The sequence below is a fragment of the Prunus persica genome, unplaced genomic scaffold (assembly GCF_000346465.2).
Source record: "Prunus persica cultivar Lovell unplaced genomic scaffold, Prunus_persica_NCBIv2 scaffold_13, whole genome shotgun sequence".
NCBI classification, from domain to species: Eukaryota; Viridiplantae; Streptophyta; class Magnoliopsida; order Rosales; family Rosaceae; genus Prunus; species Prunus persica.
The window spans coordinates 1-18595 of NW_018027149.1; the positions used below are offsets into that span (position 1 = coordinate 1).

Here is an 18595-nt window from a genome sequence, read left to right on the forward strand (position 1 = left end):
GGTTACGAAAGTTTGTTTACACGTCTGCCATGACCTCATTTGTTTTCTGGGGTGCCCCCACATTTGTGTCAGTGGTCACGTTCGTTGCTTGCATGCTTTTGGGGATCCCACTTGAGTCGGGGAAGATCTTATCTGCACTTGCAACATTCAGGATTCTTCAAGAGCCTATCTACGGTCTTCCAGACTTAATTTCAATGATAGCACAAACTAAGGTATCCCTTGATAGAATTGCATCATTCCTTAGTCTTGATGACTTGCCTCCTGACGTTATAGAGAACCTTCCAAGAGGTAGTTCTGATACAGCAATTGAGATAGTCGATGGGAATTTCTCTTGGGATTTATCATCCCCTAGTCCAACATTGAAGGATCTAAATTTCAAAGTGAGCCAAGGTATGAGGGTTGCTGTTTGTGGTACTGTTGGCTCAGGCAAGTCTAGCTTACTTTCTTGTATTCTGGGAGAAGTTCCGAAGATATCGGGGACTCTTAAAATGTGTGGGACAAAGGCCTATGTTTCTCAGTCACCGTGGATACAGAGTGGCAAGATAGAGGAAAACATATTGTTTGGTCAAGAGATGGACAGAGAAAGATATGAGAGGGTGCTTGAAGCATGTTCATTAAAGAAGGACCTGGAAATTCTATCGTTTGGTGATCAGACAATTATAGGGGAGAGGGGAATCAATTTAAGTGGTGGACAGAAGCAAAGAATACAAATTGCACGTGCTCTGTATCAAGACGCTGATATTTATCTGTTTGATGATCCTTTTAGCGCTGTTGATGCTCATACAGGATCACACCTTTTTAAGGTATTTCATTTCCCTCTTGTAGTGTGATTACATCTAGTTTAAATTGAGTATCCAAACTTATTTACATCATAGAATTACTGGCATCCGTAAAATTGACAGTTCATTATTAATTTGTTTGCTTGATAATTGCACTACAGGAATGCTTGCTGGGTCTCTTGGGTTCAAAAACAGTAATCTTTGTTACTCATCAAGTGGAGTTCTTACCTGCTGCTGACCTCATCTTGGTAAAAAATCCAGAGCTTTTCTTAGAATTTTAATCTATAAGATATGTTATTATCTAGTTAGTATCTGTCTGCTTAAACTTATTTGTTTGTCATTAGGTCATGAAAGACGGAAGGATTACTCAAGCAGGAAAGTTCAATGACATTCTTAATTCAGAAACTGATTTTATGGAACTTGTGGGAGCACACGCGGAAGCTTTGTCCGTGCTTAATTCTGCAGAGGTGGAGCCAGTAGAAAAAATAAGCGTTAGCAAAGAAGATGGAGAATTTGCTAGTACTAGTGGGGTTGTCCAAAACGTAGAAGACACTGATGTTCAAAATTCTAAAACAGATGATTTACCAAAAGGGCAGCTTGTTCAAGAAGAAGAGAGAGAGAAAGGTAGAGTTGGGTTGTCAGTCTACTGGAAGTACATCACCACAGCATACGGAGGTGCTCTTGTTCCGTTTATCTTGCTTGCACAGGTTCTCTTTCAGGTCCTTCAAATTGGAAGCAATTACTGGATGGCTTGGGCAACTCCTGTTTCAGAGGATGTGAAACCTGCTGTTGAAACCTCTACACTTCTAACTGTTTATGTTGCTTTGGCCGTTGGAAGTTCTTTTTGTATCCTCTTCAGATCCATGTTTCTTGCAACAGCTGGGTACAGGACAGCCACTCTACTCTTTAGTAAAATGCATTCATGCGTTTTCCGTGCTCCCATGTCTTTCTTTGATGCCACTCCAAGTGGACGAATCCTAAACAGAGTAAGCAAAATATATTTCTAATATAGTGCCTTATTGGGATATTCAAAGAGAATTAGATGCTTTAAACAGCTACCACTCCCTCTGCTGCTGTACTGAATGCAGTAATCTCATCAATGTGGCTAATTGATTTCTTGCAGGCTTCTACAGACCAAAATGTAGTGGACTTGAACATGCCGGGTCAAATTGGGGCCCTTGCCAACTCATTGATCCAGCTTCTGGGAATTATTGCAGTGATCTCGCAAGTTGCTTGGCAGGTTTTCATCATTTTTATCCCTGTGATTGCAATCTGTATCTGGTTACAGGTAACGCTTCTTTGTCCTACTGCTTCTATCTTATATGTTGTATCAATACATGAATTTCCACATGAAATCTAACATGGAAATGTTAATGTCCCTTTAGTGTTAATTCTTTGTTGATCATGCACTGTTGATGCTCGTTATTCATTCCTATACATGCTCTACCTTCTATTTGATGTGGAACTGAGGAACTTGGCTTCCTTATTGACACAAAAGTTCACTAAGTTGATACATTAACATTTTCTTCCACCTTTTTCCGCTACAGTTCTTAGAAACTTCTAAATTGGCACAACATGGAACAAGATTGACAATATGAATCCATATAACAAACCTAACTCCTATTACAGCCAGCAATCTATATGAACTATGTTAAATGTGAAGAAAGATGCTCAAAATTTTTATATTCATGCAGCAATACTACATACCTTCAGCACGAGAACTGGCACGGTTGGTTGGGGTATGCAAAGCTCCAGTGATACAACACTTTGCTGAAACAATTTCAGGTTCGACAACTATTAGGAGCTTCAATCAAGAATCAAGATTTAGGGATACAAACATGAAACTGATGGATGGTTATGGTCGGCCTAATTTTCATACTGTGGCTGCAAGGGAGTGGCTATGTTTTCGCTTGGATATGTTGTCATCTATAACTTTTGGATTCTGTTTGGTTTTCTTGATCTCTATTCCAGCAGGGGTGATTGATCCAGGCAAGTGGCATTCATTTAGTGTGTTACTAATTATTCTTTTGAAAGCAAATGGTAAAGCAAATCTATGAGTTCTCTCTTTTCTTATTTGTTTTTGGTATTTTACTCTGAAGGTGTTGCGGGCTTAACTGTCACATATGGACTTAATCTAAACACGTTACTGGCGTGGTTTATATGGAATCTTTGCAATGTAGAGAACAGAATTATATCAGTGGAGAGATTACTACAGTACACTACCATTCCCAGTGAGCCTCCTCTTGTAATAGAATCCAATCAGCCAGATCGTTCTTGGCCATTACGTGGAAAAGTTGACATACATGATCTTCAGGTACTTGCTGTTCTGGTTTATTTATTTCATAACATATGGGGTCATTCATGTGTGACTCGAATTTCATGTTCATATAGGTCCGTTATGCCCCACACATGCCGCTTGTGTTGCGAGGTATCACATGTACCTTTCCTGGAGGAATGAAAACTGGGATTGTGGGTAGAACTGGCAGTGGCAAATCGACTCTCATACAGACCCTTTTCCGAATTGTGGATCCTGCTTCTGGCCAGATTTTGATAGATGGTATTGATATATCTTCAATTGGACTGCATGATCTAAGGTCTAGGCTGAGCATTATCCCTCAGGACCCAACCATGTTTGAAGGGACTGTAAGAAGCAATCTGGACCCACTTGAAGAGTACACAGATGAGCAAATTTGGGAGGTTGGTTGGTTTTACACTGATGAAAGGAAGCTTCTTCCTACTAAATGTTCTTCATTAATAGATTTGCAGTGGTAAATTCGTGGGACTAGTTAAAACATCTTTTGATTTTTTCAGGCCCTGGATAAGTGTCAACTTGGAGATGAAGTTAGGAGAAAGGACGGAAAGCTGGATGCCACAGGTTTGTTCTATGGCTACTCTAAGATACAGGCTATATATGATGCACTAGATTCCATTTTACGTCATGGAAATTCTTTTGTTTATGTTTCATATGGTTGCTGCAGTTAGTGAGAATGGAGAGAACTGGAGTATGGGTCAGAGGCAGTTGGTCTGCCTTGGCCGTGTGCTGCTCAAGAAAAGTAAGGTCTTGGTGCTTGACGAAGCTACCGCGTCGGTCGATACAGCTACAGATAATCTCATCCAGCAGACCCTTCGCCAACACTTTACTGACTGTACAGTCATCACTATTGCACATCGTATAACTTCTGTTCTTGATAGTGACATGGTTCTGCTTCTGAGTCATGGTTAGTATTGCCATATGAATGCATTCAACTTCCTCTAGCTACCACTGAACCTCACCTTTTTATTCATTTTTAATTGTATCTTTGTTCTTGTTGTAGGTCTTATTGACGAATATGATTCTCCTGCAACCTTGCTCGAGAACAAGTCGTCATCTTTTGCTCAGCTTGTGGCAGAGTACACAATGAGGTCGAATTCCAGTTTTGAGTAGTTCGACTGACAATTGAAATTCCAAATCTTCATTATGAACTACTCAACTTGGTAGCTGTTTTCATAATGACGAAACATAAGCGGTGAGGTCCAAAGCAATAGAACTGGGTGATCAAGTTAAAGTTTGCAGTGTATTTTAGGCTATATTCTGCTGCAAATATTGTATGGTTAAGTACTTTCAAGTAATTTTGATACTGAGAGCTCAATATAGGTGTGAAATTTTGTGGTCGAATAAAGTAATTGTAAGTTGATTGAACTCCTATGCAAAACATCCTCTCATTGAATAGATAAATGGCTCTGTAATTGGAAAATTTTGTAAGTAAATTCATCGGTCCCTCTACTTGTCCAAGACAATGCGTCGTAGACTATATTAGAAGTAGATATTCCAGAACCGTATCCCAAAAGACTTTGGTTAGACAAACCCACTAGTTAGCTACACTAAAGAAGGGGATGACACTGTAGGAAACCCACCAAAGATTTTAGTTTGAATAATTTTCCTACTGAATGATGATTCTCCCTTTGAAAATCACAATTCCTCCACTAGATGAGGAGAAGTTCACAATTCTTTGGGTTAACGGGTGGACCATGTCATGAATCCATCCACACAAAAATAAGGAGATTCCTTAATTTCACCCAAATTCTCGGAATTCCTTTATTTTGATGTGCAAATGAGTGACGTGGTCCACTCGATGAAACAAAAAATTTCTCACAAAAGATACCTCGACTAGAGGTTCGATATTAGTTTATCACCTATTGAAAAGGTAACAACTTGCACCCGAAATCGCACTTTGCTACAATAGGAACTATAACCATCAAATAACACATATATACAACTAATGAAATTACCTACATCATAGGAAAAGATACACATATTGCTATTGCACACAAAAAATACCTCGACTAGAGGTTTGATATTAGTTTATCACCTATTGAGAAGGTAACAACTTGCACCCGAAATCGCACCTTTCTTATAAGTATGCAAAAATAATTAACCACCTCCAAAAGCACCTTCGGTGAAGGTAAGTTATATTTGGTAAGTTATATATATCTGTATTATAGGGTACTAAAACAGTTTATTATCTACCCTAAAGGCAAAAATTTGCACCCTATATTCACCTTCCCTCTAGTATACAACATATATACTTGGCAAAGTGTATACCTGCCCTATAGGTTAATATATAATGGTTGATTGCCTACTCAAAAGTCCTTCCCTGTCTTTTTCTTGTTCATTTTCTCACCATTAATAATTCGCCATATTGCATGCAATTATATGCAAAGAGCAACAACATCTATTTATACTTGCAAGAAAACGATCAAGGGCATGATAGTAACATAGCTCTCACAACATCAACCCATCTTGCTCATCCTGACCAAGCAACCAAAAACATAATATCAATTAAAAGACAGATAAGAAAGAACTAGGAAGAAACAGAAATGGATTCATCACATATATGGTGCTTCGAAGTCGATTCAATAATTCTCATACATGAGAAAGCTCGTTCCGTTGTTGCTGTACATAAAAATCAAGGAAAACAAGGCCGAAAATTATTGATTTCTATCAATTAGGAAATAAGAAAAACAAAATGCCTAGTTCTTTGCAACTGAATACTCAAGCCAAGAGAATTGGCCAAACCACTTTTTATTAAATCAATGTAAGATTTTCCCTTCTAAGTGGCTTGGATAATGTTCTAACTCAGGTTGACATGGCCCTAAAAGAATATATGTTATTCGCACATTATATTGTTCCTTTACCTAATATTTGCATATTAGATGACGTACTCCTGGATCACCGTTCAAGATAGTTGATATTTGTATTAGATGATGATCCATCATTCTTTTTCTTAAAAAAAAGACAACAAGATCTTAATTTTCTTTGGTTTCCGATTGTGATTCGACATAATAAAAGATAACCTATAAAATAAATAATAGGTAAAAATGATTTTAATCAAACATTTCAACAAAAATACCAACACACAAATCAAACATCTCAACAATACCAACAACAAATTAATGCATTTAATCAAACATACCAACACACAAATCAAACATCTCAACAATACCAACAACAAATTAAACATCTCAAGAAAATTCCTAAAATCAAAGCCCTAATTAATTTCAACAAAATCTCAAAATTATAAGTCATTCCTAATTAAACCCTAGAACATTTTCTATTCAAATTAAAGATGCATAAAATAATTAAAAAGGAGAGAATGAGAAGAATACTTGTTGTTGCAAAGAAGAGAAGTTGTTGGCTACAAAGAAGTTGAGCGGAGTTGTTGGCAGTGGCTGCAGAGAAGTTGCTTATATCTGTTTTGCAGAGGAGGAGAAGAATTGCACAGGAGGATGGGATGGTATGTTGGATAGGTTTGTATAGGTTTAATTTAAGTGGGCTAGACATATGTAGTGTAGGTTATATTTTTTTTAACAAAAATTTGTGGTGGGTTGTGAAGGAGCAGAGGGAGAGCTATTTGCTCCACCGTTAGAGATAGAGTGAGAAAATTGGAGTTCAGTAATTGGGTGTGAGGCTTTGGTACTACAAACAACTTCTCTTCGCATGATTGGACAAAACCCCGCATATGAGAGACTCAAAGAGAGAAGCCTTCTGTGCATGGAAGTTCATATTTTCCAGCGAAAAAAAAAAATTTCCATGTGAAAAATCTCATAGGTTAGGGTGAGATTTGAGATAGAGTTTGGTATTTATACCTCCCACTAAAAAGTCCCACACAATTCCACATTTTAAAAAATCTTTCGAAATTAGCAAGTTTTTCAATACCATAAGACTTTTTGTTACTTGTTTAAAGTCTTGATTGAATACCATGTGATTTCGACATCCTCTTTTAAAAATCCTAATAGTCTTAATGGAATACCACAAGACTTGTTTAGATTATTTAAAAGTCTTAATTGAATACCAAATGACTTTTTTCTCCCAAAATACTCTTTTAAAATCTCAATTGAATACACTCCCTAATGGACAAACTAAAAAAGAAACAAGCAATCAGTTATATCAATGCCAAATGATATAAATAGCTTCTCTCGTCCGTTGTATTTGCCTTTTCTATTCAATGCCAAACGTTGTAAATGGCTAAATCATTAATACCCGATTTATGTCATAAGGGCATCATTGGAACAAAAATAATTTTAAAAATAAAAAAATGAAAAGATTACATCCGAATATATTTAAAAATGAATATAATCTTATGTAGTGCAAAAGTCAAAGGACTTAAATTAAAGTCATCAAATCTGAAGATTAAACCTAACTCCTCAATAAAAATTTGCATCTATATCAACTTTTTCTATTCTAATTTTCATATTATAATTAAAAGGAACTATTTTTGGCTCTTAAAAAAATCATAATGTATTTTTCCCTTATATAATTACAAATGATGAGTGCAAGATGACATTTTTGATTGTTACTAATGTTGAAGAATATGAGTCCCACATCGAAAACTTGACTAAATAAAATACAAAATATAATAAATAGTTCTACTACTAATAACACTGAGGCCTTTGTGATAAAACCCCACACCTACTGGGCTTTGTAGGTGGTTAAGTTGGGGACACTATCGGTGTTGCTAGTAGTGGGCCGCTGGCCTGTCTCTTTGAAATTTAACATGGTGTCAGAGTGGGTGGATTGATTGGGCCTGAATTACTGGCCTTTACCCTTACTCTTTACCCAACATGTGGTGTTCACATGTTGGACTTGAATGTTTACCCTTATCCAATACGTGGTGCTCACGTGTTGTGTGATGGTCCCATGTGAGGGGGAGTATTGAAGAATATGAGTCACACATCGGAAACTTGACTAAATAAAATACAAAATATAATAAATAGTTCTACTACTAATAACACCGAGACCTTTTGTGATAAAACCTCACACTTACTGAACTCTGTAGGTAGTTAAATTAGGGACAATATCGGTGTTTCTAGTAGTGAGCCGCTGACCCATCTATCTGAAATTTAAAAACTAATAGCTCCCGTTGACAAAAACTTATTTATCAATTTTCTTATTTGATCAATATCTCATTCAGCTTACCTTAACATTTTTGTTAATTTTGATCACATGCCATCTACCCCTTTAATTACAGTCCCGAGTGCCGACCATGGCTATCCATTCCTGCCATGCCCAAACCTTTATTCCCCAAGTTACTTTGGCATCGCATATAAAATGATTGTTTTGTGATTACATTTCTGCCATGCCCAAACAATTTTACATAATAATTTTCCTAAAAAGGAAATATATAGAATAATATTAATTTTGTTTAAACATGTGTTGGGATACTGGATTGGCGGTCTATCCCTCTCTACTGTAGGTATAATGGATTGGAATTTGGAATTTGGAATCTCGGAGTGTACCACTTCACATACTAGTCAAAACATATGTTGGGATATAAAAGATGACAGTGAACTCTTTGAATTTCGAAGTTCGGGGGGAGGGTGTTATGTTGACTTGTTGCCTACGAATAAAACACAGGCTTTTAGTTTTCTTATTTTCTTATTTTACTCTAGTAAGTCCAACATATGATTTAACACAAGAAGATTCAAAATTGTCAATTATCTTGCTGTGCACACAAAACCACATTCATTGTTGAACCTGATTCTCCTAATTAATTAAGGAGATTTACTTCCTTGATTAATTAAGGGATTTACTTTCTTCACTACTACAAAAAGTGAAAAAGACGACCAGAAAACAACGACGGTCTAAGTGAAAACCGTCGTGGTTTTTAAAAAGACGACGGTTCTAAAAACACCGTCGTGTAATACAACCTTAGACAACTAAAACATGGAGATTCAAATGGCTGTTCAAAAACAACGACGTACATAATTAAACAACCGACGTCTATTTGAAACAGATTTCCGCAGTGTAAAATCAATGCCAACAAAGAACGGCAGAAGTTATGAATCGACCGACGTAGAAAGTAAAGACGACGATTTCAATAAAAATCGCCGTTTTTACTCATAAAATAACACGACGAGGTTTTCGTATAAGACGCCGTATAATTACAAACAAATCCACGGCTTTAAAATACAAAATATCGCCGTATTAAATTAATGTACAACGACGGAAAATATAAACATATCGACGTCATTTGCGTATAGTTCTACGACGTTATCTTTAAATCGTACAATAAAATTTAACGTCGTATTTATTCATTTTATACGTCGTACCTTTAATTTTAACCGTCGTCTTAATAAGAATTTTTGTTAACAATTTTTTTCTTTGATTTTCTTATCCTACGTCAGTAGATCTACTTAATGACAAGAATTGAAATAACCACGACGGTTTATATAGAAAACCGCCGACATAATCAGATTTGTCTGAGATCCCAAGGGTTACGAAATCTTACCAGATGGAACTCTGTTCCACATCATAATCTTAACAGATGACACAGATTTGCAATCAGAGAGACAATTTTTTGGAAGTTGATGATGTGTGTGCGTTTGTGTATCTACAAATATTATACCTAACGTCGTTGCAAATTTGCAATCAGAGAGACAATTTTCAACGACGGTTATATTATACCTAACGACGTTTAAAAAACAAATCAACGTCGCTAAACAAATATATTACGTCGTCTTAGTCTTACTTAAGACGACGAAAAACGACGACAGTAATAAAAAAACAGTAGTTGTTTTTATATTCTTATTTTATTTAAATCTGTCCTCCAAAAAAGAAACTTTACATATTCCAGAACATTAATTTCCTACATTTTAAATTTCCTCCGGAAAAAAAAAACTCTATTTATAACGCACTGTAATTGAAAAATAAACTGAAAGGTCACGGGAAAAAAAATTCTACCATGACGCGACAAATTTATAGAATAAATTTTTAAAACCAACGGCGGTCCTTACAAAAACACCACCGTTTAAATTGTAAAATCAACGTCGGTATGATCGACGTATATTATAGAAATCCACGTCGGTACATTAATAAAAACGACGTGTTAAATAATCTACCATGACGCGAGTTATTACTTATGTACTTTAATTTTTGAGTTTACTACGACGGTACCTACAACACTACTGTCGTATTTATTTACCACGTCCGAAGTTAAATGTACCGTCGTATTTTGTAATTTATACGTCGTAGTTATATGTAACCGCCGTATTATTTTTTTGAAATGGTTTTATATGTAATCAACTTTTCGTCTACCTGACATACACATGCGCTGTTTCCAAACCCGATTAAAAAGTTCAATCTCCCAGAGAAAACTTTTAGACTTTTTTCCTTGTCAGAGCACTGTCAGAGTATCTCATCGTCTTCCTCTCGTCTTCTTCGTCGTCTCTGAACTTAAACATAATCTTCCTCTTGCTTTCATTGCACGCAAAAGGTAAGCTTTCATTTTCACTATTTTGGTTGCTGTTTTGCATGCTCATACGTTTTTTGTTTGAAAATTTTTTTTACCTTTTTTCTGGCCAAAATCATTTTACTTCTTTCCAAGTTCGATAAAATATACAGACAAAGAGGGAAAGTTTCCAACTTTGAAGACAACTACCTCAACTAAATAAGACGACGGTAGCTTCTTATGTACGTGGTTAAATATGTAGACCACGACGGTTCGTCAGTCGTTCTAGCGTCGTCTGAAAATTGACAAAGTTGTTTTTAAAATTATAGTCTTTTTTTTATTTGCTTGTTTAATTGCAGGTTTGATTTCTCTGAACAATGGTTTTTGTTTTTCCCTAATTTGATAAAATATAAAGAAAAAGAAAGTAGGGTTGGTATCTAATATAGACGACAGTATCTTATTGTTTTACGTCGTGTGAATGTTAATACCACGACGTCATATTGAAATACCGTCGTCTATATAAGATTCCAAACCTTTCTTTCTTGGCCTTGTATTTTATCAAATTAGAAAACAAAAACCATGGTTCAGAAAAATCAAATCTGCAATCAAACATTCACAGAGAAAGAAAGAAGGGTTTTGGATCCTTATATAGACGAAGGTATATTACGACTGACGTCGTGTGAACATCAATACCACGACGTTATATTAATATTTCGTCGTTTATAGTTAATTATCACGTCGTTTATAGTTAATTATTTCGTCGTTGTTTAATTACCTTGGTTTTAAACATTTATTACGTCTGAGATTATTTCATTGCGTCGTTTAAAATCATATCATACGTTGTATTTTATTAATAACTGTCGTTTGTGTTCTTAATCTTTTCCTGAAATATTTTCACTTGCAGTTTTGTCTGTAAAAATGGTTTCTCACCAAGACCAAAGTAAGGATTCTGGCTCCAAGAAAAATGGAGGTAAGGACCTTGGAATGGTACCTCCTCAAGTGAAGCCTTCGAAGAAGATGAAGTTTGCTTCATCATCTGCTGAGACAGAACGAACCAGCACGACAACAATCTCTGATGATTCAAAGTCTGGTCGAGGTATGAGCACAATGCCTCGTGTTGTGAAGAGAAAACTTCAGAAACTGAGGCCAATTGTTGAGTACAATAAAATGGGGAAAGGAATTGGCCAAGCACATAGTGAGATGCAGTCCTACATTGGTGTGTTGGCATGCTCCAGAGTTCCACTTGTGGACATGAAATGGGCTCAAATTCCCAAGGATATAAAGGAGCAGATTTGGGAAGCAGTTGACATTGCTTTTGTCGTAGGTCAAGGGGGCAAGAGCTCTGTGTTAGCTTCTGCTGCCAAGAAATGGAAGGATTTCAAGTCTACACTAACGAGGCAATATATCCTTCCATACACCAATGACAGAGAGAGATTAAGCCAACCCCCTGAAACATATAAATTCATAGAGAAAGCACAATGGGATGCCTTTGTAGCTTCAAGGTTATCCAAAGATTTTGAGTCTGTGCATTCTCAACATGCACAGATTAGGGAGAAACTTGAGTACAATCATCGATTGTCTCGAAAAGGATATGCTGGTTTGGAGGATCAATTGGAGGAAACCATGCTTGGGGTAGAAATTGATCGATCTACCTTATGGAAGAGAGCTAGACAGGACAAACATGGTAACATCTCGGATCCAAAGGTGGCAGAGAAAGCAAAATTAATTGTAAGCCTACTCACTCTATTTTAAATTTTTATTAAACTGTGAATAATTCTTATTACGTCTTATGTTATATTTTGCGTCGTGTGAATGATATTACCACGTCGTTAAAGGTCTAAATCAGGAATCACTACTCTGTTTTCTGTAATTATAGCATAAGATGTCGGTGGTTCATTTTCGCGTCGTTTGTATTGAATTATTACGTCGAAATGTTTTAAACAAGGTCGTTAAAGGTGTGAATATTGAATCATCCCTCTGTTATCTGTAAATAAAGCATAAGACGTCGGTGGTTTATTCATTTCGTCGTTTTAAAAACTAACCACGTCGGTTTAAAAACTACCATCGTGATAAATTATAATAACGTCGATTTATATGTTATTGCGTCGTGTGAAATTATATAATACGTTGTTTGTATATAAATAACCGTCGTGTGTTTTTGTTCTTACTTTTTTATATATCTTTGTTTTAGGATGAATTGCAAAAACAAGTCTCGGAAGGCAAAGTCACTGTTTCTGGCAGCAATGATGTGCTGACCATGGCTTTGGGCCCCGAGCATCCAGGCAGAGTGAGAGGAGTAGGTGCTAGGATCTCACCAAGGCAATATTTCAATTTACCCAAACCACAGAGAGTGAGCTTTGATGACCGTTTGAAGGACAGTTTAAGAGTTCTCCTTCAAGAAGAGACTAAAAAGATGGAAGCTAAGGCAAGGGAAGAGGCTTTAAGGATGGAGGCTAGAACGAAACAATTGGTAGAGGCTGAGAGGGAGCATTTCCTGAGTCAGCTTTCCCAATTAATTCCCAATTTTGATCCAAGCATGCTTAAACCCATAATTAGCCAAAGTCCCAAAAATCCAATGTCTGACAAAGCAAGCTGCTCTGGAGGTGATGTGAGATCCCAGCATTTTGAGGATGATACTGCCAAAAATAGGAAACATCAGGAAGAAAAGGTAACATATCTGAACTTTGAATTCTCTGTTTTTTTAAAAACCATTAGACATCGTTATTATTAATAAAACCGTCGTTTGAAATACATACCACGACGATTTTAAACATAAACCGTCATTTGTATTTCAATACCACGTCGTATTTAGTTTACTTGTTTTACACGCCATTAAACGTCGTTATTTTAAAACTTTGTGGTTTTTAGACGACGGAGTTAGTCATTCCCGACGTAATAGATGAAGGGAAGACAGAAGAAAAACATGATGAAAAGGAGAAAGAAGATGACGACCAGGTATGTTCACATAACTTTGCCTTTTTTATTTGTTTTTCAAAATTCCAGACGTCGATATTTTTCTTTAAACCGTCGTTTGTTTACAACTTAGACGGCGGAATTTTTTTTAAGACGTAATAAATTATTCACCACGACGGTTTCTTCAGACGACGTTTAAATTCTTTTCAGACGACGTTTTATTCCTTAAACCGTCGTTTTTATTGAATTACCACGTCATTTTTTTTATTTCTTTAAACAGGTTATTAAAGTTGTTGATTATTCAAATATGGAGGCGCCATCTTCTTTAAACTCCCTTTGTTGTTATGTGGAAACGACACTCGTGCCTCAGGATAAGACCCTGCACTTTACAATTGATAAGGAGGCGTTTGGTCTAGAGCGCGATACCTTCCTCCTGCCTGAAGATATTACACAATTTGCTGTATATATGAGGTTTGTCATTCTAAAATAATACGTCGTTGGTGTATTTATTGCGTCGTCTTAACCAACTAACCACGTCGTTAGTATATCATAACGTCGTTGTCTATTTCAGTACGTCGTGTGAAATTTTATAATACGTCGTTTTGTTATACATAACCGTCGTGTTTTTTTGTATATATGAGGTTTGTCATTCTAAAATAATACGTCATTGGTTTATTTATTGCGTCGTCTTAACTAACTAACCACGTCGTTAGTATTTACCGTCGTGATAAATATATTATAACGTCGTTGTCTATTTCAGTACGTCGTGTGAAATTTTATAATACGTCGTTTTGTTATACATAACCGTCGTGTGTTTTTTTGTGCTGACTTGTTTATATTATTTTATATATTTAGGCACTTGCACGATGTTTTGAAACGAGCAAATATGTGCAATATGGTTGGCTTTATCGACCCTGCTACAGTTAGTGCCAGCTCTGGCACAATAGCTGACAGATCACGCCTACTAGCATCTCGACTTCAGAAGACTGACGGTGAACAGATTTTCCTGATGCCTTACAATCCAGGGTTAGTCTCCTTAACAGGATTTTGTTTTTATGATTTTCAATAAATTACAGCGTATAAACTAACCACGTCGATGTTTTATTGTATTGAGTCGTTTGAAACTACTAATCACGTCGGTAGTTATTTATCGTCGTGATAAATGTAAAATGTCGTCGATTGCTACTTTATTTCGTCGTGTGAAATATTATAATACGTCGTTATTGTAAATAACCGTCGTTTTTATATTAATTTTGTGCAGCCGTCATTGGATCTTGCTGATTGTAAGAGCAAAGAGAGAAACCGTCTATTTTCTGGATCCTCTGCCAAGAAATCGTGTGGTCGATGAAGAGGCCAAAAACATTGTGAACAGTGCTATAAAAATTTATAATTCTCACATAGCCAGACCAGGCCGTAAGGCAGTCATTTGGAAAACTCTGTCAGGCACACCAAAGCAACCCAGCAATGTCGAATGCGGGTATTATGTGATGCGCTTCATGAGGGACATCATCATGGATCCTTCCTTGGGGTTTGAGAAGAAGGTACGAAGAAATTACCTTCATACATTTTACGTCGTTTTTTGTATTATCAACGACGGTCATGTAAAATTACCGTCGTTGAAAAGATATAGTACGTCGGTTATGAAAAATATCGTCGTCTGTGATTGAATTTCTTTTTATTTATAAACCCTAATAGTCATTGTTTATGCAGTATGCCAAGGGAAAACAGGAAGCGCCATACCCCCAAGAAGCAATTGATGAAGTCCGGAATGAATGGTCAGAGTTTGTTTGCCTTCACCTGGAATAGGGGAATTATTGAACACTTGATATTTATGTATAATGTACAAATTTTGTCTATAATATATAATGTAAAAATTTGTTGAGGTTTTCTTAAATTAAAAAAAAAAAAAACATACAAATTGCGTAACCGACGTGTAATACTTTTCCAACGACGTAATAAGGTCAAAAGCCGTCGTTTTTTGTTGTTTCGTTTTAACCAAATCCGACGTAAAAGGATATTTAGACGACGTTCTTTGAACAATTGAGTCGTTTATGGTTTACAACGTCTTCAATTTCTTAAGGGTTCAGGGTAGTACTTTGTAACGACAGCGGTTAAGTCGTGGAATATATATTTTACGTCGGATAGTTAAATATCCGCCATGGTTTCTCATTTAAACGACGTCATTTTAACAACTTAATCGTCTATTACAATTTACAACGTCTAAAATTTATTAACACCGACGTGGTTTGTTGTTGTGATAAGAATATTTTATTATTTTTATATCAAAATATTCAAAATAAATTTAAAATAAATCAGAAAAATGCAAAGTCAACTCCTATGAAGTCATTGATATATTTTCTTCCCCCTAAACCTTGAAAAAATTCATTTTGAATAACAAAAATTTAAAATGACCATCCAAAACAAAATTGTTTTGATGAGTCATAAAATCACTTCTAGTTTTATGGTTTAGGGTTTAGAGTCTAAGGTTTAGAGATTAGGGTTGTTATTTATTGGGGTTTATTTTTAAAGTATAATTTTTGGGTAGTATAGGGTATATATTAGGCTGTAAAACCATAAACCCTTTTATAAACTTAATTTTTAAAATTATATAATTTAGTTTTAAGGGTTTAGGGTATTAATTGTTAACGACGGTGGTTGAGTCGTGGAATACATATGTTACGTCGTGCAGTAAAATATCCGACATGGTTTTCACTTTAAACGACGTCATTTTAATATGTAAGTCGTCTATTATAATTTACAACGTTTTCAATTTCTTAACTGCGACGTGGTTTTTCAGTCGTCTTTATATCAAAATATTCAAAATAAATTTAAAATTAATCCAAAAAATGAACGTCAAAATAAACGGCGTTACGTTCAGTGTTTTCGTGGTGGAATATTACATTTACGTCGGTTCTTGTAGAACTTTCGCCATGGTTTTTCTTTCGACGTTTTAAAGAGCGCGCGCTCTAAAAATTTTCGCGCGCCCTAAATTTTTTTATATTTGGCTCTTATTCTTATACTTCTAACCCTGAACCCTAAAATTTTTAGATTTCGCGCAACATAACATTCGCTCTCTCACTTCTGCTCTAATTAAAAGTTGCACTCTCCAGGCTCCGTCGAATCTGTGAGCTCGTCCAACCTGTAAGTACAAACCCTATCTTCCCCTCGTAAATTCATTGAATGATATTAGGTTGTTTTGTTAAAGGGTTTTAGGTATATGCTTTGCGATCTGTTAATAATGTGCTTATAGGTATGGGTTCATGGATTTTCTGTTTAATGGGTTCATGGATTTTCTGTTTAATGGGTTCATGGATTACATTATCTGTTATGTTGAATTGGGAATGGTTTTAATTTTGTCGGATCTTTTAATCACCCTATGTTATGTTGAATTGGGAATGGATTTATTGTTTTCATGCTTGGTTTCATGTATATGTTGGTTTCTTGCTTGGTTTCATATATATGTTGTGTTCTTAATGGGTTTTGGGTTTTTGAAAATAAACTGAGACACGACGCCTTTTTAGGCATACGACGACGATTACACGACGATTTATGAAAAAACCGTCGTTGTATTATTATACACGACGGTTTTTTCATAAACCGTCGTTTGTATTACTTATATTAGACGACGTCTGTTGAAAATCCGTCGTCTATATATGCCAAATACGTCTGTTTTTGTTTAAAACCCGTCGTCTCTGTTGTGTATTACTTGCTATTAGATCTTTGTATAATCTGCTATAGTGATGGTCATTGCCTGTATTTTCACTTTATTATAGATAATAGGTTATAGTGTCGGAGATGAATAAGTCATGGATGCACTCGGATAGAAGATCGAAGGCATATGAGTTTGGGGTGGAAGCATTTTTGAAGTTTGCTGTAGAAAATCTTCTAACTACAACACATATCCGTTGTCCATGTGTTAAATGTGTTAATTTGAAGTTGTTTGGGGTTGGAATTATAAGGGATCACTTATACTTTAATGGAATTGACCAAAGCTATAAGAATTGGACATTTCACGGAGAACCTTGGGAAGCAACTACTAATGCTAGTAGAAATGTTGAAGAAGATGATGGCCATAGTAGGTACAGTTTTGTGTCTGAAGAAATTGATATGGATGATAATGATTTTGGTGATTTTGGTTCCGATCCGTATGAGTTTGCCAATGTGATTGGGGATGGAGATCAACCAGTGTACCCTGGTTGTAGAAAGTACACGAAATTATCGGCATTAGTGAAGTTGTATAATTTGAAGGCAAAACATGGGATGAGTGATGTCTGTTTTACAGAATTATTGATACTTCAAGGCGATTTGCTTCCAGAAGGAAATACAATACCAACCTCTATGTACGAGGCTAAAAAGACTTTGTGTGCATTGGGGCTGAGTTATGAGAAAATGCACGCATGCCCCAATGATTGCATCTTGTATAGGAAGGAGTATGAGGATTCAACTAATTGTCCTACTTGTGGTATCTCAAGGTGGAAGGAAGGCAAAGATTCAATCTTGAAAGAGGGTGTGCCAGCGAAGGTGGTGTGGTATTTTCCTCCAATTCCAAGGTTTAAAAGGATGTTTCGATCACATGAGACAGCTAAGAGTTTGACTTGGCATGCTGCTAGAAAATCAATTGACGGTCAGATGTCTCATCCGGCGGATTCCCCGTCTTGGAAACTTCTTGATGATAAATGGCCTGAGTTTGGTAATGAGCCGAGAAACTTGAGATTGGCTCTTTCATCTGATGGATTCAATCCCCACAGTTATCTAAGTGGCAGATATAGTTGTTGGCCGGTTATCTTAGTTACATATAATCTCCCTCCATGGCTGTGCATGAAACGAAAGTTCATGATGTTAACCTTATTGATTTTCGGTCCTAAACAACCCGAAAATGATATAGACGTCTACTTGGAGCCTTTGATTGATGATTTAAAATCTTTGTGGGATGGGATTAGAGGAGTGTATGATGCACATAATGGAGAATACTTTACACTCAGAGCTGCATTAATGTGGACAATTAATGATTTCCCCGCCTATGAAAACTTATCTGGTTGTGTTGTTAAAGGATATAAAGCTTGTCCAATATGCGGCAATGATACACCTAGTCACAGGTTGAAAAATGGCCACAAAATTTGTTACATTGGGCATAAAAAATGGTTACCAATCAATCATCCATATAAGAGGCAACGTGCAGCTTTTAATGGGAAACCT

General features: G+C 36.1%; 1 protein-coding gene across 1 annotated transcript; it reads left to right on the plus strand.

The window, feature by feature from the left end:
- Positions 1-6: 6 nt before the first annotated feature.
- On the plus strand, positions 7-4526 carry LOC18784540 (ABC transporter C family member 3). Its single transcript, XM_007217845.2, has 10 exons — positions 7-803; positions 941-1027; positions 1124-1765; positions 1903-2067; positions 2474-2768; positions 2879-3093; positions 3171-3476; positions 3591-3654; positions 3758-3997; positions 4094-4526. Exons 1-10 carry the CDS (start codon positions 30-32, stop codon positions 4201-4203), a joined length of 2898 nt encoding a protein of 965 aa, XP_007217907.1. The 5' UTR covers positions 7-29; the 3' UTR covers positions 4204-4526.
- Positions 4527-18595: the final 14069 nt, after the last annotated feature.

Bases quoted from the DNA above. Each gene is read 5' to 3' on its own strand.
- LOC18784540 (XM_007217845.2), top strand. From the start codon at position 30: ATGACCTCATTTGTTTTCTGGGGTGCCCCCACATTTGTGTCAGTGGTC. The intron at 3,094-3,170 runs GTACTTGCTGTT...ATGTTCATATAG, and splicing joins TTGACATACATGATCTTCAG to GTCCGTTATGCCCCACACAT. The intron at 3,655-3,757 runs GTTTGTTCTATG...TGGTTGCTGCAG, and splicing joins CGGAAAGCTGGATGCCACAG to TTAGTGAGAATGGAGAGAAC.